General features: G+C 36.5%; 1 protein-coding gene across 2 annotated transcripts in view; it reads left to right on the forward strand.

The window, feature by feature from the left end:
- LOC132405654 (protein transport protein Sec24A-like) overlaps positions 1–25,460 on the forward strand; it is a 71,674-nt gene that overhangs the window by 34,143 nt on the left and 12,071 nt on the right. For both annotated transcript variants that reach the window (XM_059990648.1, XM_059990647.1), the window contains exons 4-19: positions 1,544–1,621; positions 1,981–2,126; positions 3,394–3,575; positions 3,685–3,787; positions 4,092–4,218; positions 5,924–6,033; positions 7,196–7,308; positions 9,658–9,776; positions 12,541–12,596; positions 17,500–17,706; positions 17,950–18,073; positions 20,640–20,798; positions 20,985–21,158; positions 23,097–23,207; positions 24,080–24,264; positions 25,247–25,384. In XM_059990648.1, coding sequence (XP_059846631.1) covers positions 1,544–1,621; positions 1,981–2,126; positions 3,394–3,575; positions 3,685–3,787; positions 4,092–4,218; positions 5,924–6,033; positions 7,196–7,308; positions 9,658–9,776; positions 12,541–12,596; positions 17,500–17,706; positions 17,950–18,073; positions 20,640–20,798; positions 20,985–21,158; positions 23,097–23,207; positions 24,080–24,264; positions 25,247–25,384 — 2,132 coding nt within the window. The remainder of the gene's footprint in view (positions 1–1,543; positions 1,622–1,980; positions 2,127–3,393; positions 3,576–3,684; positions 3,788–4,091; positions 4,219–5,923; positions 6,034–7,195; positions 7,309–9,657; positions 9,777–12,540; positions 12,597–17,499; positions 17,707–17,949; positions 18,074–20,639; positions 20,799–20,984; positions 21,159–23,096; positions 23,208–24,079; positions 24,265–25,246; positions 25,385–25,460) is intronic.

The raw sequence follows: 25,460 nt of genomic DNA on the forward strand, positions 1-25,460 counted from the left end.
GGAGACAGACACAGACAGAGTCTATAGAAGTAAGGCCAGACAGCATGAACTTCATAATTTGTATGCAGAGCTGGAGGTGTTGCTGTGTTGACAAGGGCCTGACAAGGTGTTCCCTCGGACCCAAGGAAGTTACCAGGAAAACTGATGAAGGCTAAGTAGTGGATTTTGTCTACATGGACTTAAACAAGGCATTTGACAAGGTCTTACATTGGAGATCGGTGAAGACGATTCAATCGCTTGGCATTCAAGATGAGCTAGTAAATTGTATTAGACATTGTCTTTGTGGGAGAAGCCAGAGAGTGGTAGTAGGTGGCTGCTTCTCTTGACTGGGGGCCTGTGACTGGATACTGGAGTGCCGCAGGGATTGCTGCTGGGTCCATTGTTGTTTGTCATCTATATCAACAGCCTGGATGATTATGTGGTTAACTGGATCAACATATTAGCAGATGACATCAAGAATGGGGGTGTAGTGGACAGCCTGGAGGATTATCATGGCTTGTAGTGGGATCTAGACCAACTAGGAAAATGGGCTGAAAAATGGCGGTTGGAATTTAGTTCAGTCAAATATGAGGTGTTCCACACGGTAGGACCGATTAGAGTAGGTCTTTCACAATGGTAAGGCACTGAAGAATTAGGTAGAACATAGGGATCTGGGAATGTGGGTCCATAATGTATTGAAAGTGGCATCACAGGTTAATAGAGTCATAAAGAAATCTTTTGACACAATGACCCTCATAAGTCAATGTATTGAGTACAGGAGATGGGATGTTATATTGAAGTTGCATAAGACATTGGTGAGGCCTAATTTGGAGTATTGTGTTCTGTTTTGGTCACCTACTTAGAGGAAAGATTTTGTAAGTGTACAGAATGCTTGCAAGAATGTTGCTGGATCTAGAGAACCTGAGTTATATGGAAAGATTGAATAGGTTAGGACTTAATTGAGATTGAGAGGAGATTTGATAGAAGTATACAAAGTTATGAGGGGTGTAGATAGGGTAAAGGCAAGTAGGCTCTTTCCACTGAGGTGGGGTGGGACTACAACTAGAGGTCGTGGATTAAAGGTGAAAAGTTTAAGGGGGAATATGAGGGAAAACTTCTCGAGTTTGTGAGAGTGTGGAACAAACTGACAGTACAATTGGTGCATGCAAGCTCAATTTCAACGTTTAAGGGAAATTTGGATGGGTGTATGGATGGTAGGGGTATGGAGGACTATGGTTCTGGTGCAGTTTGATAGCAGAAGGCAGCTTAAATGGCTCAGCATGGACTAGACTGCTGTACTTTAAGTCCGAGAGTATCAGGATTCCGTGCTTGAAGTCTTGGCTGCTGTTAGTGGGAGTGATAAAACTGGAATGCTCATGAGGCAAGAAGTGGAAAAGAAAACAGATATCTTGGTGGTTGCAGAGCTGTAGAAGACCAGGACCAAGACAACTGAAGCATTATTAAAACTACAGAAATATTTTAAGTAGTGATTACAGTGTAATAATAGTTTTTAAATGTGTAAAGCGTGAATTTAATTTTGATGCTTTTTTTTTCTGTCTTCTAGATTTTAACTCTGGATCATCAGGTGATCAATCAGAAGCTCCTGATAACTATGATACTTTGGAAGGTGGTGGTAAAATTAGTAAGTGAATTTAGTCACTGTATGTTTGCGCAGTTGTTTGGAAAGCTTGCAGGAGCTGATAAAGCCTGTTTATTGTATAATTAGTAAACTCAAGGCTCTACTCTGTCAACCACTTTTTATATACAAGAGCCTACTTGCAATTACGAAAGATACCTTAATGTAAAGAATACGTTATTGTACATTGATTTTAACCTGAAGTTTGCCCGATGCAGGGGTTATTTGTTTCCTTTACCACAAAAGTGACCGTACTTCATATAGCATGAAATGCTGTAGCGCTTGTCTTTTCTCTAAGTTGCATGTTAATTCTGCCCTGTTATTTCTTGAGGTACAATTTGATGCCTATTTTTATTTCCTTACAGTGCAGCCACTTCAGCAAGGCCTCAAGACCAGAGGAGCGCTTGGTCACTCTTACCCCTCCATGCCTCCTGGATACCAAAACTTAGCAGGCCCTGGCATTCCAGGCAGTAAGTTGCCAGATGCAGCAGGATCACAACAATTCTCTCAGGTACTTAAGGTGCAGATTCTATTTTCACTATTCCATTTGGTGAGAAATGAGTTAAAAGTCCATCTGAGTAGTTGTTCTGCTCTGGATACTTGGCGAAACTAGAACTTTCTTTTTGTGGGCTTTTGGATCATGGGTTCCTGCTGCCACTGTCTTGATCGTGGTAGAAAAAAAGGTTCGAAGGTTCATGTTATTGTCAAAGTATGTAATCAGAATACAACTCTGAAATTTGTCTTCTCCAGATAGCCATAGAATACAGAATGCCACAGAAGTAATAGAAGATCCAAGTTGTGGTGCAACCAAGCTGAAAAGGGAGAGTAAATGGAAAAGTCTTTATTCCATTCATCCCTTCATTTTGAGTAACAATAAAATCATGGGAGTAAGATGCTTGTGATCTTGCCTTGTGGGATATGAAAAAGATGTTTATTCAGTTAAAAAAAAAAATGCTGCACATTTTCCTTACTGAAGGTTACCTGCACACAATACTCATTGAAATCTATATAGTAGTATTTTCAAAGTTAATATTAAAATGCACAACAATCTTTTGAGCTCTTGCAATCTAAGAATTACCTTTGCCTTAAGATTGTCTGAATTTAAATAATTTTATTAAATTGTGGTTCTTGATCTCTTCACAGCTAGATTGTGATCAGATTGGAGAATGTCACTTTTTTTTTGAAAATTTACTCAGAGCTGGTAACTCAGCCAAATGAATTGCATACTGCAGTGTATCATTAAGAAACTTTTGGGCAGATAGGGCTAAACAGACATGATTGGCAACTCATCTTGGCAAAGGAAAATTTTGATCTCAAGCCCATGCTGCCTTGTGGCTATAACCACTCAACAGGAAGGTTTCCAGGAGTAAACCCTGAGGAAAATTCCAGAGCTGGAGTTCCTAAGCCAGTCCTACATTGAGTTCAATACTGACTGGCACTTCCTGTGATGCCACTGGTGCCAAACTGTATTGGTCCTGTGTTCCTTAGGATTCATCATTTGTGTGTAGGGAGTAAGACTGCTGCAGGGACAACACCTTGCTCTCCATTTTGTATCGCCCTGGCTTTCGCATCACATACACAGCTAGGTTGCAATATCCATGGTCGACACTAAGTTGGGTTGATGCTTTAGAGTAGATGAGAGACAAAATTCAGTGCGGACCAAGACAAATTAAGTAAAATTTCAGGTTCCACCAGGTTGGTGGAAAAGTCTCTTTTAGAATACTGAATCTGTGTTTGTTATCTCTGCCAGTCCTTAAATCAGAACTTGTTCCCTCTAGGCTCCGAATTTTAATCAAATTATGACTGGGATAGGTGGACTTAATCTTCAGCAGGGCCACCAGTCAGAAGGAGTACGACCTGTGAATCTCCTGCAAGAAAGAAATATTCTGCCTTCAGTTCCTGTCAAAGCCCCTCATCCAAACCTGCACAAAGACCTACAGAAACTGAATTGTAATCCGGAGTAAGTATGGGCTTCTCAATATATTCTCAGGTCCAGTTAATGTAATTGAGAATTCAAAATCTCTCCATATTTACTTCTGCTCAGATGAATTTTTTTCTTTTTTTTTAAGAGTGTTCAGGTGCACATTGACCAACATCCCTCAAACTCAGTCTTTACTGAGCAAAGCTAAGCTTCCTTTAGGATTACAGCTGCATCCATTTAGAGATCTATCGGTAAGACGAATCTAATGCCTAGTCTGTTTTGGAAAATGGAAACTTCTAATGTTATTTTTATCAAATTGCTTGTGTTGTAAGATACCCTTGATCCCCTTCCCACAGCAATGTGGTTCAGATCGGGAGCACATAAATGAGATGAAATGAAGGACTCATGCCAGCGTTTATAATTGAGTATGCTGGACCGGTCTAAAGTTTTAATTTTCATAATTCTGATTTTTTTACGAGAAGCATTCATTTGTACAATTTCCTTTGAACTTGTGCCCATATCTTTGGTTGTTTAGTGTTGTGGTTTTTGTTGCAGCAATTGCCTGTGGTTACATCGAGTACCATTGTGAGATGTCGCTCTTGCAGAACCTACATAAATCCTTTTGTTAACTTTTTGGACCAAAGAAGATGGAAATGTAACTTGTGCTATCGAGTAAATGATGGTAGGTTCAGCAAAGTTTCACGCTTTTAAGTTAATTTTAAATAAAATCCTTTCAAAAGAAACTTAATGTTAATTTACAAAGAAGAGGAACAGTGTAAACCAGCTATTATATGTACTTCTAAGATATAGCTAGCTAACTGAAAGGAGATTTAGTCAAATATTTAGAGAGATTTTGGACTTGTAGCATTGAGTCTGCTTCAGGTGCAAAAGTGTACCAGGAGGGTGTATGGACAATGAAAATAACATTTTTGGGGAAAAAAGGAGAGTTTGTATTTACACACTGTTTCAGCTCAGAATGGCTTATATTAAAAGTGGGCTCTCTTAAGTCTGAGCATATCACTTTCAATATAGCATTGAAGGATCTGTGCAGGAAGTTGATTGTCTTTGGCAGTAGCTGAAAAACACGTATTGCTGAAGTTCATTTTCTCCCCTTCAAATAGTTGGGCAATTTCTTGTCATTTCTAAAAGTTGATACAGTCTTGGTTTAATGAATCCTGGGTCCTATTCTTTTGCTCCCTTTTTCACCTGCAGGTCAGTTTCTTTTCAATATTTGAAAGTAAGTTCCAGTAACCATCTTGGGTTCGAGGGCTGGAGCATTTAAAGACTCACCAATGATCCTTAGCAACCTAGGTTCAGTTAGGTGGTCTCTGTAAACACCTGAAACTGAGCCACATTAAAAAAAATCACATACATAAGAAAGGTTATTGTACTTGGAATTAGATATGGCCAGTGAGCAACATGGTGAATGCTGTCATACCAATATTTTTTTGCCACTCCAGCTTGCGTTTGTATTACATTTAACATGTCCTTGAGCATGTCATGGAAATGTTGTCAAACATAACTAAGCCTTGTTCTAAGGAATATCTTAATTATTAAAAAGAGAATACTGGTTTGGGTCCTTTTGAATTTGATTTGCTGGGAGTGATTTGATTCTGAGGAGTCCAGAGTTGGAAAAGAATCTCATATGGTTGTTTAACTAAAGGAATATAGAAATGAGGAGGTATGAGCCATGGAGAGATTCGGACACTAAGATGAGGATTTTAAAAATTGCATTGAGTTAATAAAAATCATTGAGAGTCCTGTGTAATGGGGCTTGATGTGGTTTAGGGTTAGCTGCAGAAATTTGAATGGGCTGAAGTTCATAGAAGAGGGGAAACAGCATTATGAAGGACCCCACGCACCCCTCATACAATCTCTTCTCCCTCCTGCCGTCTGGGAAAAGACTCCAAAGCGTTCGGGCTCTCATGACCAGACTATATAACAGTTTCTTCCCCCAAACTATCAGACTCCTCAATACCCGAAGCCTGGACTAACACCTTGCCCTATTGTCCTGTTTATTATTTATTGTAATGCCTGCACTGTTTTTGTGCACTTTATGCAGTCCAGTGTAGATCTGTAGTCTAGTATAGCTTTATCTGTCTTTTTTATTAAGTAGTTCAGTCTAGTTTTTTGTACTGTGTCATGTAAACCATGGTCCTGAAAAATGTTGTCTCATTTTTACTATGCACTGTACCAGCAGTTATGGTCGAAATGACAATAAAAGTTGACTTGACTTGAGATGAAAATTTCTTTTAGTTGTATTGGAATAGCAAATTCCAATGGCAGATGAGGTATCAGCTGAATTTGCCCATGTTGTGGAAGTTTGTATGATATTTTCTACTTCCTTGTAATTTGAAAATTTCTATTAATGTTCCACTGATGCTTAGTTCCTGAAGAATTCATGTATAATCCTGTGACACGATCATACGGAGAACCACATAAGCGACCTGAAGTTCAAAGTGCGACTATAGAGTTCATTGCTCCTTCAGAATATATGGTGAGTGTACACCTATTGTATTTTTTAAGGTACTATAGTACTGTCATGTTAGGGATAATAAATTATGTTACTATCACCTCTGCATATATTTTCTGGTTGAACCTATTTTGTTGGTGAAGCTTGTGGGGTATGAAATTGTATTCCAAAATGCTGCTATACCTTGGCTGAAACTTAATTTATTTTCTGATTAATGGAGTTTGTAGTTTTATGGATCATATCAGGCCAACTGGAAATTTTGGCTGAACAATTCCTGTTGAGGCTAACAATTATAACTCCAGCATAATTCTACACAGAGACCTGTAGACCTGAGACACAGAGATGTCATTCTCCTTACGAGGCTCTTTTTTTGGAGTGTTGTAGAAGAACTTGGATTGCATTGTTCTGGGTCTATTTTAGGAAAAGCTTGCCTAAAATTTTTGTAATCTTACAATGCCAACATAGGAGACATATTGATTTTAATAAAATCTTAGTACATCTCCCTTCCATTATTCCATGAATGTCTACTGGTCTAAGGCCAGTCTTTGACATTCCCATTGTTTTATGTGAAGGCCCACACTGATTTTCCACTTCCTGGCCCTGTGCCTGTTTCTCAAATTATCATTCTCCCTTCTACCCCGCCTCACTGACAATTACTTTCAAGTCCAGTTTGAGAGGAAATTGTTCATAAGGAAGCAAAGTTAAATTTCATGTGATCTATTAATAGTTAAATGTTTTCTATATATCCTTCCCGCCCCACCGTATAGAAGGAAAATATACTGGCAAATGGGAATTCTGAAATAAAACAAAAGAAGTGTCAATTTTCTGCATACTTGATAAAATCTCTGAGAATAATTGTACTGATAAGTCAGAGCATCAAATCCAGTTCATTTTAATGGGTACCCTACATGTACTTATGTGCCAATATTCTGCTCAGTTGTGACAAAGGCATTGATATTTTATTTTAGTAATGTTGGCTGAGAAGTAAATGTTGATTTTTTTTTAACATTTTGATTATACAATTTGATACACTAGCAATGTTATTTTAAGGAAAGTGAGCCAATGCTTGTGTTTGGTGACAATAGTGTTGTTTATTAGTTTATAAAACTCACAATTTTCATTTACTTGTTTGTTTCATTACAAAATTAATTTTTCTCACTTATGAATATATTTCTCTCTACCTTAGCTGCGACCACCACAACCTGCAGTGTACCTTTATATCTTGGATGTGTCTCATAATGCAATAGAGTCTGGATATTTACATACTGTCTGCCAGTTGTTGTTGGATAATCTTGACATGTAAGATTAATATCCTTTCCTTCACCTTTTATTAGAAATGGTTTATATTTGGAATACTTGATGTGCAGATTTGTATGATGTCTGTTTAAAAATGTATATATGGATGTGTTATGAACTAAAGGATTGGGAATGATACTTGTTTCAGATTTCATGGCACAGAAACTAGGAGTCTTTAGTGAGTAGCAAAAGGTTCTTTTAGCATATTTAATAGATGCAAAGTTATGCATTATTTCCAAGTTTCAGTCTTTTGCCAAAGACTCCCAAGTTAAATTCATCAGGCTACCAAGTTTGATCCAATCATAACACAATTGGTAAAATGTTGTTCTGGGTATTTTTTAATACCTCTTCTTGAGAGAAATGTAGCCATGTTTGCAGAAGTGCCAATTATTAATTGAAGGTGGGAGAACATGACATGCAGCAAACAGTCTGCTTATAGTAAAGTCAATGCACAAGAAAACTGAATCTTTCATGAGTTAAGGGGGGGAAAAAAGCTAGCTTCTCTAAATAAGACCTTTGAAATTATCTAGAAAAAATAGTTAGTGAAGGGTGGTTGCAAACAAATTATGTAATAAAATGATTCGCAGTCACAAACAGCAGTGAGGTTACTAAATTTGATTGGTAAAGGACTTGGCACAGTTAACTCCATTCTGACTATTAATCCCTGAATGAATTTTTAACAAGTACGGAAATAACTTGAGGTATTGTACGTTATGCAAACTTATTTGATGGTGAATGCTTTGGGTGAACAGCAAAGGACATTTTACATACACTCCTTGTTGGATTTCTGTCACATAAGTTGAGTTTTATAATAGGTTTTTATTCATGATTTCCAAGCCTTGGAACTGTAGAAATCATTCCAGATTGTACAGTGTGGAGTTGGTGGTTTTATTTTCGGAGGTAAATCCCACTTGGGTTCATTCAAATGTCAGATAAGTTCGACACCCAAGAATATGTAGAAAGTAGACTAATAGAGAGGAATACTTCCACTCAAGCATTTGCTGAATGCTTGTGTGGAAGTGTTTCTCTCTATTGACCTACTTTTAAAATTCTGTAGCAATTATAGCTGCATCCCACTGGAGAAAGCATTGAAATTCAAGTGGGATGATGGCACAAAATTTTTTTTTGGATTGTGTTCTGCTGTGAATGCAACCACATATATAGATCATTTAGAATTGAGATGATGAGAATATGTGGTAGACTATTATTGGCTATTTTGTTAGTCACCCTGTAAATATAATATTGGGCTGCATCATACTGACATGGTTAATTTCCTTTGGACTGCTTTCACCTGACCTTCTCTGGACCAGATACAGAGAGGGGTTAGGTTTTACCAGCTCAAAGGTCATCACTTTGTATACTGCTTAGATAACTTGCGTCATTCAGAAACATTTTTTAATAAAAGCATCAATTTGTATAAGAAGATGCAATATTGTATAGAATTAAAGATTTAAAATCTGAAGATGAACCATTTGGCCCACCTCGTCCTTACTGATTAAGGTATGTGTTTGCATCAGTCTTATTGGCCTGCATTAATCCCCTATCCTTTTATGGTTTTCCTATCTAACTACTTGTCAAAATGCAGATTAAATGTTGTAACTGTATCCACCTTTGCAACCTCTTCCAGAAGCTCTTTCCTTATAACACCCACTGGTTCTAAATTGTTCTATTTTCCCTTGCCCCAGGGAAAAAAGACTCCTGACTATCTATTCCTTCTGCCCCTCTTAATTTTATAAACCTGCACCTGGTAGCCTCCACATACAATGTTCCCTTAGGAGTAAACTCTTAACTCTCCTTGAAGGTACAGCCCTCCATTCCAGGTAATATGCAGGTGAATCTCTTCTGCACACATTACTTGCATTTCCTTCTTTCCTATAAATCTTTGTTCCACAGTGCCCAATAATATATGCCGGTCTCTAGTCCTGCACCATCTCTGAGATGATTTGGGAGTCTTTTTTTTATTGAACTTGCATGTGAAAGTCGGAGACATACTTTCACATCTAACAATGAAAGGCTGGCAATTCCAATAAAAATCATTAGGAAATGGTTAGAATAATTTGTCCTATGTTACCGAAAGCATCTACATTTTTATATTTTAAGTTTCAAAATAACTTAATTCTCTGCAGTTGTTTTTGTAGACTTTGTTCAAGTACATTATATAAAATTCCTTTATAAATTCACATTGTTTGCAAAACATTTAGGTTTCCTTTTGATTGTACAAAAGGTGAGGGCAAGGTTATAAAAATAGAAAAATGCTTAATTTGATCTTTAAATGGATTAGTTTCTGCACAAGGAAGTTGCAGTGCCAGTAAGAATAGATACTTAGTGACTTGGCTTTGTTTGGAATTTCAGGTTACCTGGTGATTCTCGTACAAGGATTGGTTTTATTACATTTGATAGCACCATTCATTTCTACAATCTTCAAGAAGGCCTGTCGCAACCTCAAATGATGGTTGTTTCTGATATAGAAGGTATGTTTTTAATAACTAGGTTAAGTTATGGCCTGTAACAACATTTGGTGTAAGCAGATATATAATTTGTATAAAATGTATTTGCTTGTGAAATAAACATCACAAATAGCATAGTAACTGCAGCATCTGAATTACAGGTAGTAATTTTACCTCCGCAAGGTCCCTCAAATCCTGAATGAATAATTCATTTGAAAATTGGAATGTTATCAAGTGTTTCATTCTTGATTAAGCCATCATAATCTACCAAATTTTTGGAAAAACAGAACCACTGTGTACATCTAATAAACTGTTTCCCCTCCTCTTGTTCCATCCTTGTCATTGCCTCCGACTGAACTGGATTGTTTACAGTTCTGCATCTGTTTGAACTCAAGTTGATGAACTTTGATCACCCTTATCACTGGTCACCACCAAACATTGCTTTCTGTGGCCAGGTTTCCCATCTCCATGCTACTTTGAAAACTATCTCTTGAGACAGATTCCATCTGCCAGTAAAGTTCCCCTTGTTAACTTCTGTGATACATTAGCTGCATAGTCTAATTTTTAAAAGAAAATATCTCAACAAACCTCATTGTATTCTTCAGCGCTTCAGTGCATTTCTTCTGTACTGTAGAGAGGCTACAGAAGGACTTGGGTTAGGAGAATGGGTAAAGAAATAGCAGATGGAATACAGTGTTGGGATGTGTATTGTTGTGCACTTTGGTAGAATATATTGAAAACGTGTATTTTCTAAATGGAGAGAAAATACAAAAAATTGTGATGCAAAGGGACTTGGGAGTCCTTGTGCAGGATGCCCTAAAGGTTAATTTGCTGGTTGAGTTTTTGGTGAGGAAGGTAAATGCAATGTTAGCATTCATTTCAAGAGGACTAGAATATAAAAGCAAGGATATAATGTTGAGACTTTATAAAGCACTGGTGAGGCCTCACTTGGAATGTTGTGAGTACTTTTAGACCCCTATTCTTAGAAAGGATGTGCTGAAACTGGAGAAGGCTTAAATAAGGTACACGAAAATGATTCCAGGATGAAATGGCTTGAGGAGCGTTTGATGGCTCTGGGCCTGTATTCATTAGAATTCAGAAGAATGAGGGGTAACCTCATTGAAACCAGTTGAATGGTGAAAGGCCTTGATAGAGTGGCTATGGAGAGGATGTTGCCTATGGTGGGAGAGTTTAAGATCAGAGGACACAACTCGGATTAGAGGGTCATCCTTTTAGAATAGAGATGAAGCAGAATTTCTTTAGCTAGCGAGTGGTGAATCTCAGAATTCTTTGTCACAGGCAGCTGTGGAGGCTAAGTGTTTATGTATATTTAAGGCAGAGGTTGCCCTAATCTCAAATAATAATGAGGCAGCCTACAGAGAAGAAGTCATCACCCTGACACAGTAGTGTCAAGAAAGCAATCTCTCCCTCAATGTCGCAAAAATAAATGAGCCGGTCGTGGATTACAGGAGGAATGGAGACAGGCTAACCCCTATTGACATCGCTGGGGTTGAGGGGGTGAACAGCTTTAAGTTCCTGGGCATGCACATCACCAAGGATCTCACATGGTCTGTACATACCGACTGTGTTGTGAAAAAGGCACAACAGTGCCTCTTTCACCTCAGATGGTTGAAGAAGTTTGGTATGGGCCCCCAAATCCTAAGGGGCACAATTGAGAGCATCCTGACTGACTGTATCACTGCCTGCTATGGGAACTCTACTTCTTTCATTTGTAGGACTCTACAGAGAGTGTTATGGATAGCCCAGTGCATCTGTAGATGTGAACTTCCTTACTATACAGGACATTTACAAAGGCAGGTGTGTAAAAAGGGCCCAAAGGATCATTGGGGAACCAAGTCATCCCTACTACAAACTGTTCCAGCTGCTACCATCTGGGAAATGGTACCGCAGCATAAAAGCCAGGACCAACAAGCTCTAGGACAGCTTCTTCCACCAGGCCATCAGACTGATTAATTCATCCAATAATAATTGTATTTCTATGTTATTTTCATTGTCCTGTTGTGCATGCTATTTATTATAAATTACTATAATTTGCACATTGCACATTTAGATGAAGATGTAACATAAAGATTTTTAGTCCTCCTATATATGAAGGATGTCAGAAGTAAAGTCAATTCAAGATTCATGATTGGTCAGGGCATGAAGGGATAGGGGAGAAGATGAGATTTGGGCTGAGAGGAAAATAGGATGAAATGGCAGGGCAGAATTGATGGGCCAAATAACCTAGCTTGGCTCCTATATCTTATGGTCCTTCGTTAAGACTTTTCAGCTATCTTATCTCAAATTCTGAAATCTGCAGATTTCCTGTCTTTCCATCCTTTTGGCAACTTTGGCATGTGAGCATTGTTGTGAATCTTGCTGCACACAGCTAAGCCCCCAGAGAAGCAATGTGTTAATAATCAATCTGGATTTGCGTATTGTCTGAAGCTGACTGAGAATACTTGGACAGTTGTTCGGGGTTTGTTGTTGGATATCTTGATCAGCTGCATGTGGAGCTCTACCGATCTGGTTAATGAAATGCATACCAATGCTAATACTAGAATTTCCATGTTTCTGTGGAAATCCTGATGTCTAGTGTTGCAGCATCTTCTGTTCTTGTGATGCGTGATGTAGAAGGTCAACAAGCCAGCAGAGGTTTCCATTGAGTTTGCATTACATTAATGAATAGAAGAATTCACCTAGTCAAAAGAATGTGATATTAATGAAAAAAATATTCCGAACTAAATTTCTTGATTGATAATGCAGAAATATTGTTTGTCTTTTGCAGATGTCTTTATACCAACACCAGACAACTTGTTGGTGAATTTGAATGAAAGCAAAGAGGTAAATGTGATGTATTTATATTGAACAGAGGTTCCATGAGGTTTTTAAAAAATATATATAAAACAACAATACAAATTTGGAAGATTGATAATCTCAAGTATTTTGCAATGCATCATGAAACTATTGAGTATTGGACTTGATACAACTGCAACCACACTCATAAGAATTTGGTTGCTGAACTAGTTGATTATTACACCTGGAACCATAATATTATTGATTATTGGACTTGTTTGGTTCATGTTCACCATAATCATAATCGATTCAGATAGTAAAATCTGACATGCAGGAGATAACATGAAGTACCTATGCCATTGAAAAGATAAATCTTACTCGGCGATGTAAAATTTCCCTCCTCTGTTAAATTGTGGAGCTGTCGTTTGTAAAGTTAACTCTGACTCGTACCTGGCGTCATTAAGTTCCCTTGTAGAAAGCAATTGTGAACTCTATAATTGGATAAATTAAAACACACTTTTATTAATTCAGATTATTTCAATATTTTGATAGACCAAACTACAAGGTTTTTTTTTTGCCTTCTCGTTTCCTGGGGGGGCGGGGGGGATCTTTTTTTTCCCATTCATATCTAGGATATAAATAGTAGATGCCTATAGCCAATACAGGTATGAGCTAATTTTTGTCAAATTTCACTGATACCAGAATGTTTAGTACATGCAAGTTTAGAAACATAGAAAACCTACAGCACAACACAAGCCCTTCAGCCCACAAAACTGTGCGGAACATATCCTTACCTTAGAAATTACCTAGGGTTATCCATAGCCCTCTTTTTCTCTAAGCTCCGTGTAACTATCTAGGAGTCTCTTTACAGACACTATCGTATCTGCTTCCACCACCGTTGCCAGCAGCTCATTCCATGCACTCACCACTCTCTGCGTAAAAGAACTTTACCCGACATCTCTGTACCTGCTTCCAAGCACCTTAAAACTGTGCCCCCTTGTGCTAGCCAATTCAGCCCTGGGAAAAAGCCTCTGACTATCCACACGATCAAGAGCTGTTAGGATTGCCTCAGTTTGTTTAACATGTGAACTAATGTCAATGGACTTAATGGACCTGTGAAAAGAAAAAGAGTTTTAACATATATTAAGAAAATGAAAGGAGATATAGCTTTCTTACAAGAAACACATTTAACAGAAACAGAACATAAGAAATTAAAGAGAGATTGGTTTGGAAATGTCATTGCAGCTTCATTTAATTCAAAATCGAGAGGAGTTGCAATTTTGGTTAATAAAACTTTACCAATTAAAATACAAAATGTAGTAATTGATTCTGTGGGGAGATATGTGATTATACATTGTCAAATTTTTTCAGAATTATGGACTCTTATGAACATTTATGCACCAAATGAAAATGATGCAAAATTCATACAAGTTTTTTTGAACTTGGCTGATGGATATGATAAAATATTAATAGGTGGAGACAATTTTTGTTTGGATCCAGTTTTGGATGGGTCAACTAAAGTTGCTACAAAATCAAAAGTAATAAAGCTAACTTTATCATTAATGAAAGATTTAAACCTGATTGATATATGGAGAAAAATTAATCTATGAGAAAGAGACTATTCATTTTATTCAAATAGACATAAAACTTACTCAAGGATTGATTTTTTTTTATTATCAAAAAATATTCAGGATAGAGTGAAAAGTATGGAATATAAAGCAAGAATACTGTCAGATCATTCCCCCATGTTAATGATGGATAAGGAGGAATCGATCTACAGATGGAGATTTAATTCAATTTTATTAAAATGTCAAGATTTTTGTGATTTTATGAAAAAACATTCAATTTTTTTTGGATACAAATTCGCATTCAGTTGAGGATAAAATTGTATTATGGGAAGCGATGAAAGCATATTTAAGGGGTCAGATTATAAGTTATACATATCGTACAGAAAAAGTAGTTATGAGAACTAAACAGAAATGTTATGAATTAGGTGAAAGATCACATAAGATTCTTGCTTGGCAGCTGAAAACAGAACAGGCTTCTAAAACAATAAATGCAATTAGAACAAGTGCAAATAAGATTACTTATAAACCTTTAGAAATTAATGAAACTTTAAAAAAATTTTAACTGAACTATATCAATCAGAATCACAAAATAAGATTGCTGAGATAGATAAATTTTTATCACAAATAACCCTTCCAAAATTAAATTTGGAAGAACAGAAAGGATTAGATATGCCCTTTACATTAAAAGAGGTTGAAGAAGCTTTAGGATCACTTCAGAGTAATAAATCCCCAGGAGAAGATGGTTTTCCTCCTGAATTTTATAAAAAATTTAAAATTTATTAATTCCTCCTTTTATGGAATTAATATACCAAGTGGAAAGAATGCGTAAACTCCCACAACCTTTTTTAACAGCGATCATAACTGTATTGCCAAAAAAAATAGAGATCCTTTAAAACCAACATCATATAGGCCTATTTCTTTGTTGAATACAGATTATAAAATAATAGCTAAAATTTTATCTAATAGAATATCTAAATATTTACCAAAATTAATACATATGGATCAAACAGGTTTTATTAAAAACAGACAATCAACAGATAATATAACCCGGTTAATTAGTATAATTAATTTGGCACAAAAAAGAGAGGAAATGAGTATGGCAGTTGCTTTGGATGCAGAAAAAGCTTTTGATAGATTGGAATGGGATTTTTTATTTAAGGTATTGGAAAAATATGAGTTAGGAAAATCTTTTATAAAATGGATTAAAACCTTAAATACTAATCCTCAAGCTAAAGTAGTTACAAATGGTCAGATTTCAACACCATTTTGCTTAACGAGGTCAACTAGACAAGGCTGCCCATTATCACCTGCTTTATTTGTATTGGCAATAGAACTATTAGCTGAATTAATTAGAACAGATTCAGACATTGTGGGCTTTAGAGTTAATCAAGAAGAATATAAGATTAATTTATTTGCTGATGATGTTTTGATTTATTTAACAAACCCATTGCAATCTTTGCAAAGACTATCTTTTAGATTGGAAGAATATGGGAAAATATCAGGGTATAAATTGGGATAAAAGTGAAATTTTACCCCTTACCAAAGGAAATTATAATCAATGTCGATTAGTAACTCAATTTCGATGGTCAATAAATGGGATAAAATATTTAGGTATAAGAGTCGATAATGATGTAAGAAATTTATATAAACAAAATTATTTGCCATTATTAAAAAAAAATAAAAGAGGATCTTGATAAATGGATGATGTTACCAATAACATTAATAGGTAGAGTTAATGCTGTAAAAATGAATATATTTCCTAGATTGCAATATTTATTCCAAACTTTACCAATACAATTGCCTCAGAAGTTCTTTCAAGAACTGAATAAATATGTAAGGAAATTTCTTTGGAAAGGAAAGATGTCAAGAATATCATTGGAAAAATTGACATGTAAATTTGATTTAGGAGGGTTACAACTTCCAAATTTTAAGAATTATTATAAAGCAAATCAACTTAGATTTATTGCGTCTTTTTTTGATGAAGAAAAATTGGCATGGATTAGAATAGAATTAGATAAGATAGGAGAAAACATACTAGAAGATTTTATATATAAATGGGAATCCAAATGGATACGGGAAAAAAAAGAATCTCCTATATTAAGACACTTGATTGATTTATGGAATAAAGTAAATATGCACGATGAGATAAAGAAATCTTTATTAGCAAAAAGAACTTTAATTCAAAATAGGCTTATTCCTTTTACAGTGGATAATAGACTTTTACATAATTGGTTCCAAAAGGGGATTAAATATGTAGGTGATTGTTTTGAAGGAGGTATATTGATGTCATTTGATCAATTAAAAAATAAATATAAAATATCAAACAACACTCTTTTCTGTTATTTTCAATTAAAGGCTTATTTACGAGAAAGGCTGGGTCAAACAGTGTTGTTGCCAAAACCTAGTGAAATAGAAATATTAATCCAAAAGGAAAAATTAAAAAATTTACATCCTGTATGTACAATTTGATTCAAAATCAGACAGTTAAATCAGGAATTCATAAATCAAGACAAAAATGGGAATCTGATTTGAATATTAAAATTGATGGGAAAAGCTGGTCAAGATTATGTTCTGATAGTATGATAAATACAATAAATGTTCGACTTAGTACAATATAATTTTTTACGTCAATTATATATAACACCACAGAAAATAAATAGATTAAATTCAAATATGTCTGACCAATGTTTTCGATGTAATCAAGAAATTGGTACTTTTTTACATTCTACTTGGTCTTGTTTTAAAATTCAATCATTTTGGATAAATCTAAGACTTTTATTGGAACAAATTACTGGAGTACAACTCCCACATAGTCCAATATTATTTTTATTAGGAGACATTGAAGGGACAATACTGAAACTTAAATTGAATAAGTATCAGAAAAAATTTATAAAAATTGCATTGGCAGTAGCCAAAAAAGTTATCGCAGTTACTTGGAAATCTGACTTATATTTAACTATGGATCGTTGGAATAATGAAATATATAGTTGTATTCCACTTGAAAAAATTACATATAATCTAAGAAATGAATATGATATATTTTTGAAAATTTGGCTCCCTTACTTACAAAAGATAGGATTAAGTATATAGGTCCTTTGAAGATAAAATTATAAGGTAATTGGGGAAAGTAAAAGTAAAAATTAAAATCATTTTGAACTCCATGGAGCATGTGGGGATCCTCCGATATCCAGGCAATCTTTCTGTTTCTTTTTTTTCTTTCTTTAGATAAGGGTTAAGGGGGGGAGGGGAGGGTCAATTTTTTTTTTCTCGTCTCTATTTTATCATTACATTTGTTCTTTGTAATTTTCTAAAAATTTAATAAATAAATAAAAACATGTGAACTTGGACCTAAAGTAATTATACATCTTTTTGTTTTATTTCAGCTGATCCAAGACTTGTTAAGAAACTTGCCACAAATGTTCACCAATACATTGGAGACTCAAAGTGCTCTAGGTCCTGCCCTACAGGCTGCATATAAATTGATGTCCCCAACTGGCGGACGTGCCTCTGTCTTCCAAACACAGTTACCTTCATTAGGTGTAGGTGCTCTAAAATCTAGAGAAGATCCCAATCAAAGATCTAGCATAAAGGTAGGTTGCTGGTTGTTTTCCCAATATTTCATCAGCTTGTGATATTCTTAACTACTGTTAAAGCTAAAGTATGAATTACATTTGTTGCAGTTGGTTCTTCATAGTTATTCATAAAAAGATGCGTGAATATTTTGTAAATGAAAAATATAGGATACTTAATCTGGGCTTAATCTGATTGCATGTGCAAATACTAAATATCTTCTGAATTTTTCTTTCTAAAATGCCTTTTTAAAATATTTTAAGGATGTCCAGCATCTTTCGCCAGCGATTGATTTCTACAAGAAACTTGCCCTGGATTGTTCAGGGCAACAGATTGCAGTAGACCTCTTTATGCTGAATGGCCAGTATTCTGACCTGGCATCTCTGGGTAAGTAAGTCTAGTGTTCGTGATGCGGGAAGTTAAACTCTAATTGCTGTACTTGAGCTAATGGGGTAAGTATTTTATCAACGTGTTTAATTCTAAATGCCTTCACATCCACTACAACATTTTGAAACCTGGCATTTAATTGCAGTGTCATTACAAAAATTGCTTATTTCATATTACACAATAACTCCTATTTTGGCCACTGCCTTTGGTTGTTTGCTTTTCGTGATTATAGCAGCGTTTTTGTTACTTTTAGATTGAACTATTCCAATGCTGTTGCCTGACCATTCATTTTATATACCCCCATTCTTATGATATCTAACATTTCTGACTGTTTTCTCCTACCATGTTCACCACTTGGCCTAATTGACCAGCATTAGGCCCTGTCAATTTTAATGTTGTCTTCCTCAAGTTCAAGTTCCCTTTCTTCTATCTGTTCCCATCACCCTGCAAGACCTGTCCATTCTTTCACCTCAGCCTCTTGTGCATGAATTACTCACTTTGCCATTGCAGTGTCAGGTGCAGTATGACATCTGTGGCCAAAATACAAGCTATAGAATTCTCTTTTAAAATTTGTCTCTTTCTTAAAGTATTCTTTTAAAATCTACATGATTTTCTCCATTGTCCTTCGCTTGGACAACATCGGTGGCGTGGAGAGGGGAGACTTGTAGCTTGGGCAACTGCGGGTCTTCCATTTAAAAAAAACCTTACCCAGGCTTGCACCCTGGAAAATTTCCAAGGCGCAAATCCATGGTCTATCAAGACTAACGGAGGCCTACTACATGTTTTTCTAAACTTCTAGTGTTTATCAAAAGTGTTCACCCCCCCACACCCCCGGAAGATTTCACGTTTTATTGTTTTACAACATTGAATCACAGTGGATTTAATTTGACTTTTTTGACACTGATCAACAGAAAAAGATTTTCATGTCAAAATAAAAGCAGATCTCTACAAAGTGATCTAAATTAATTATAAATATAAAACAAAATAATTGATGCATAAGTAATCACCCCCTTCAAGTCAGAACTTGGATGCACTTTTGGCAGCAATTACAGCCTTGAATCTATCGCTATCAGCTTTGCACATCTGGACACTGCAATTTTTCTTCATTCTTCTTTACAAAACTGCTTAAGCTTGTGTCATATTGCATGGGGATTGTGAGTAAAAAGTCCTTTTCAAGTCTAGTCACAAATCCTCAATTGGATGACTTGGCCACTCCAAGATGTTAGCTTCGTTGTTTTTAAGCCATTCCTGTGTAGCTTTGGCTTTATGCCAATGGGTCATTGTCTTGCTAGAAAATAAATCTCACAAGGCGCAGTTCTCTTGCAGACTGCATCAGGTTTTCCTCTAGGATTTCTCGGTATTCTGCTGCAGTCATTTTACCCTCTACCTTCACAAGCCTTCCAGGGCCTGCTGCAGTGAAACATCCCCACAGCATGATACAGCCACCACCATGCTTCACAGTAGGGTTGGATATGCAGTGTTTGGCTCACACCAAACATAGCTTTGGCCATCAGACCAAACAGGCTCAATTTTGATTTCATCAGACCATAGAGCCAACTTCCTTCCAGCTGCCATCAGTGTCTCCCACATACCTTCTGGCAAACTCTAGCTGAGATTTCATGTTAGCTTATTTCAACAATGACTTTTTTTGCCACTGTTACATAAAGCTGTGACTAGTGAAACACCTGGGCAACAGTTATTGTATGCGCAGTTTCTCCCATCTCAGCCACTGAAGGCTTGTAACTCCTCCAGAATTTTCGTAGATCTCTTGATGGCCTTCCTCACTAGTCTCCTTCTTGCACGGTCACTCAGATTTTGAGGGCAGCCTACTGTAGGCAGATTCACAGCTGTGCCATGTTCTTTCCATTTCTTGATAATTAACTGTACTCCAAGGGATATTTGAGTGACTTGAAAATTTTCTTGTATCCATCTCCTGATTTGTGCTTTTCAGTAACCTTTCTGTGGAGTTGCTCAGACTGTTCTTTTGTCTTCATGGTGTAGTTTTTGCCAGGATACGGAGTCATCAGCAGTTGAACCTTGCAGATACAGGTGTATTTTTACTATAATCAATTGAAACACCTTACTGCACACTGGTCTCTAAAAACAGATCTTCATTTAACTAATTATGTGACTTAAAACCAATTGGCTGCACTAGTAATGATTTGGTGTGTCATATTAAAGGGTGGTGAATACTTAAGCAATCAATTTTATTATATTTATATTTGAAATTAATTTAGTTCACTTTGTAGAAATCTGTTTCCACTTTGGCACAAAAGAGTCTTTTTCTGTTGATTAGTGTCAAAAAGGCCAAATTAAATCCACTGTTCAATGGTGTAAAACAATAAAACACGGAATCTTCAAGGGTGGTGAATACTTTTGATAGGCACTATATTTGACCATGTGGCATTTGCTAATAAAATATTCAGTGAAATACTCTGGAATGGTTTGCTGCATTTTTTAATAGAAAATATTACATTTGTGCAAGTTATTTAAGAGGGAAATATAATTTGTGTGCTTTTGTTTTTGTAGTTCTATCTAAATTTGACAATTTGCTAATATTTTTCAGCTTGTATTTCAAAGTTTTCAGCTGGTTGCATTTACTGCTACCCGTCCTATCATCACAAACACAATCTTGTCCAGGTGGAGAAATTTCAAAAGGACTTTAAGCGTTACTTGACAAGAAAGATTGGCTTCGAAGCAGTCATGAGGATACGTTGTACAAAAGGCAAGTCACCAATTAGAACATTCAGGTGCAGGAAATCAAAACTGTTATAAATTACCTCTACTTCTGCAGTGTTTAGGAGCTCTTGTAACTAGATTTTACTATGAGGTATAGCTTGAAAGACAGTTTAATTTCAGAAATGTTGCCATTTTGAAAATGAAGTAATAAAATTTGTTCTTCTCTCATCAGGCCTTGCCATCCATACTTTCCATGGAAACTTCTTTGTGCGTTCTACAGACTTGTTGTCACTGCCCAACATTAATCCTGATGCTGGGTTTGCAGTACAGATGTCAATAGAGGAGAATCTGGTGGATGTGCAGCTTGTCTCATTTCAAGCTGCCCTATTGTATACTTCAAGTAAAGGTGTGGACAAACAAAAACATTGATTTCTATAAGTTTCAGCAACTACTCCCCTCTCCTTGGCTTTGTTGGCCCTTATCCCAACAGACTCATTACCCCTTCTATTTCCCCTTTTGATCTTCCCATTCCACATTCCTCCCTCCAGTTCCCCTCCACATCTCCTTCCCTTTCTTCCTTGCTCCACCGTCATCTCCTATCAGAATCCATCTTCTTCAGTCCTTTGTCTCTTCCACGCAATACTTCCCAGCTTTTTGAGATCATTTCCATTCTCTTTCACCCCCACTTACCAAACTGTCCCCTCACACCTGGATTTTCTGATCACTTGCCCACCCCTTTAAACCAGCCTGTATTATTTGCTTCATCTGCTCCTCCTGATGTAGAGTTCTTTTCCAGGAGAGTTGTAAATTCCTTACCTTGAGGCTCATGTGGGATTAAATCATTGGTGTTTTCAAATACAGAGTAAGATATACTTTTGAAAGATTAGATATTTGAGGTTTGTGGGGGACTAGCTTGGAAGAGAAAGTTATGCTTATCGGCTATTATCGTATTGAAAGGCAATCCTGACTTCCAATTGCCCAGTGGCCTATTTCTGCTCTTAATTTCCTTTGTTAATGTGTTCTTGCACTCCTCCCGTTATATTTGGAAACTAAATGGGTGTAGTTAGTGTAAGTGAATATGATATTTGTAATCGTTTAGCAATATTTGCTCTATCGGATTTATTGGGAATTGTTTTGCTTTTGGTCTTTGGCACCTCCACGTGTGTAGAACTATCTATGCTTCTATGATAAAAGTGAAATCCTGTAGGCTAGATATACAAAAAATGCTGAGCAATCTGGGCATCCTTTGGAGTTATGATCAAGGTTTGTTAGCCTGTAGTGCTAATCAAATAAAAGATTTGAATCTCCCTTCGAGCTTATTTTTTCCATACATCTTCAGTGAGTGTTACTGATAGGCATGTCTACTACTTCTCCACTGCCTCCAAATTCCAAATCTGGTACTGTATATTGAATTTAGAAACAGAAAATCTACAGCACAATACAGGACCTTCGGCCCACAAAGCTGTGCCAAACTTGTCCTTACCTTAGAAATTACCTAGGGTTACCCATAGCCATAACTTGAGTATATTTTTCAAGCTTAATATAGGCTTAGCATGATTTCTGATTTACCATTTCTCCATTTTTTTTGTAATTGAACCCATTTCATTTCTAAAAAGTCTTATTACTTTCAACAGCTGTTTTATGTATATTTCTATCTCATTCTGTTTGTTTACCTCAGTTGTCAAGCAGCATTATCTTTCAGGTGGTTGATTGAAGTTGTTCCATAAGCAGGTGGTTGGGGTTGGGTCTGGGCGCAACAGCAGACTCTCTTTGGCTCTCTTACAAATGCAGCTTCCTCTGTACGTACAGGACAACTAATATCTCTGAATGAGTGCACAAGTAAATCTGATTTTTGGTGTGGCAATGTGCTTATTCCAAGTCTTTTCTCCCATTGAATAGAAATGGTCCTACACCAAAAGCAGATGTAATGTTGCTAGCCACTTAAGTCTACTGAAGAGTTGCTCTGTTCCGACTTCATTCATTATTGATTAGTATTCAATCCAATGTTTATACACTTCCCTATCCTATTTGTGTTTTTGCATTCTTTGCTATTTTCCATACCTCTGCTTGTAATACTTTCTTGGGTTTGAAGGTTTAATGCACAATTTCAAGGTCTAACTTAAACAGTTTTCCTCTCCCTTTGAACGTATTGCCTCCATCTCCTCGCCACACTTCCCTGAAGTTCCTTGCTGAGGCAAGATTCAAAGAATACCAGGTATTGAAGCTTGATGGGGAAAAAATACCACAGAAGGTTGTGTTGCACTCGTTTAGTGTTTACATACTGCCATTTTGTAACCAATTCAAATATTTAAAAAATTGAAAACTGTGTCTTGAAACACTGCAGGTGAACGTCGCATTCGGGTTCATACGATGTGTCTGCCAGTTGTGAGTTCACTCGCAGATGTCTATGCAGGAGCTGATGTTCAGTCTATTACTTGTTTGCTGGCCAGCATGGGTAAGTGCCTAAACTCAGCCTGTCAGAGTTTTGTTTGAGAAATTGCACGTTTTGGTTTTCTCTGAGCACATAAATGGAGGTTCTCCCTTTTTGGACAGGCCCGTTAGATCTTGTAGAATACTTCAGTGTATGAGATCAATGTATATCCACATACCCAGACTGTGGTTTTACTTTTGTTAAATGTTGCCCTGGCATCTTACTTTCGGTAGTCATGCCTCTACAGACCATTTCTCTGATGCGTACGCAGATATATTTTTTGTCAATGACGTCACCCTCTGGCACTACTGTGCCAATATGTGCTGGTCTTTCAAATCTCAAAGCAGATTATCATAATGATAATGCAATGAATTCCAGAGTACTTGCAAGAGGACTCATTAATCTAGCCACAATATGGCCTGACAGGCTAGGCCTGATGTGGGAAGCCCTTGACTGAGTCTCAAATAAGGCATTCAGGACTGAGATAAGATTTTTTTCAGTCAGAGGGCCGTAAGTCTTCTGGAGTTCTCCATCTATAAGGGTGGTGTAGACTGGAAATAGACAGTACAAGGAAATAGCACAATCACTTTCTGAAATATAAGGATTTCAGGATGTATATTGTATACATTTTTCTGACATTTAATGTCATTTAATAGCTTATTGAAACCTATTGAATTTTTCTCATTGTGTGGACATTATTTAAAAATTAATAATTGAGGTCTACTTGTTGAATCTATCTGCTAAGCTAACCTGTTAAGTAAAGAACTGTTATAGAGAAGAGTATTATTGTGTAGAACAGTTCAAGAAAGCCGAGCAATGCAATTTAATCTTTGCAGGGTGATGCAAGATTTCAGTTTTGAATATGATCGTGCTTTGCCTCTTTTTTTTAAATTTAGCTGTTGACCGATCTATTTCATCGAGCTTGAGTGATGCCAGAGATGCTTTGGTTAATGCTGTTATAGATTCACTTGCTACTTATCGTACAGCAGTTTTAAGCCAACAGCAGCAACAACAGCCGGGTGTAATTGCTCCCTTCTCATTACGGTTGTTTCCTCTCTATGTCTTAGCTCTACTGAAACAGGTATGGAATATTTTTCTCTTCCAAATACCTATATCTCTTGCATGGAATTAGATGTCAAACATTATTTTTAAACACAACATACTTAAACGTCTTCATGTGGTGTCCGAGTAATTTTTCTCTAAAACTTGATGGGATACTTTGTGAGTCTCCGTGCATTTGATGCATAGACACAGACTTCCTTCCATGTACACTATAGTTTAGAATAGTTTATAGAGAAAAGATACAGAAGTTTTACAAGTTCTTCAGGCCTTATGTTCTGAAGAATGTCTTCTGGTGGGGCTGAGGTTTGCAAGGGTGTTCATTTAAAGAGTCATCCCTCTTCTGAAGAATCCAAAATTATTTTGTTTACTTCTTTCATCCTTTCCTTCGCTCTTCAGCTCAGCTTGGTTTGTAACAAATCTTAATTCTATTACTCTGGTGTTTTGACACCAGACAGTTATGAAACACTTAGTAGTGCATCCTGCCCTTGGTATGAAGTGACCAAATAGATTTTTTTTGTTCACTGACCATCAGTAAATAAAGGCAATTATCATTTGCTTCTGTCATATCTTAAAGAATATTTTGCAATGGGCGCCGTTCAATCTTGGTATTCCGGTTTTTTTTAATGATCGAATGCACATTCAAACTTTACCAAAACAGACAAGGGGAATATTATTAGTGCAAATACTCATGGAGTTTCTTACAAGCCACTCTTTTAACCATCATCTCCTATTTTCTATGTGTGTTTCTTGTGTGACTTGGAAATGGATTAACCATTGCAGAGAGATGCTAGTTTTACTTCTACCTGTCTAAATTTCAACTCTTCATGTAGAAATGCTAGCATAATTGGAACTTGATTTTAGGAAATTGAAGCTAATTTTACTAAGTTAATGTTGAAATGTTGCTTATTAAAATGTATTTTCTCTTCTGGTTTTATCCTCAAGCAGTACATGTGGTACTGCTAATGACGTGGTGGCTAATGACGTCTCTACCTTTATTGCAGAAAGCTTTCAGAACTGGAACTAGTACAAGGCTGGATGACCGTGTGTTTTCCATGTGCGAAGTGAAATACCAGCCTGTGTCTTACCTCATCCTCATGATTCATCCACATCTGTACAGGATTGATAATCTGTCAGATGAGGTAGGCTGCATTTTGTTCTATTTCTTCTGGAGCAGATATTATGTAACAAGCCATTTTTAATACATTTTTATTTTAC

Source organism: Hypanus sabinus, chromosome 15 (assembly GCF_030144855.1).
Source record: "Hypanus sabinus isolate sHypSab1 chromosome 15, sHypSab1.hap1, whole genome shotgun sequence".
NCBI classification, from domain to species: domain Eukaryota; kingdom Metazoa; phylum Chordata; class Chondrichthyes; order Myliobatiformes; family Dasyatidae; genus Hypanus; species Hypanus sabinus.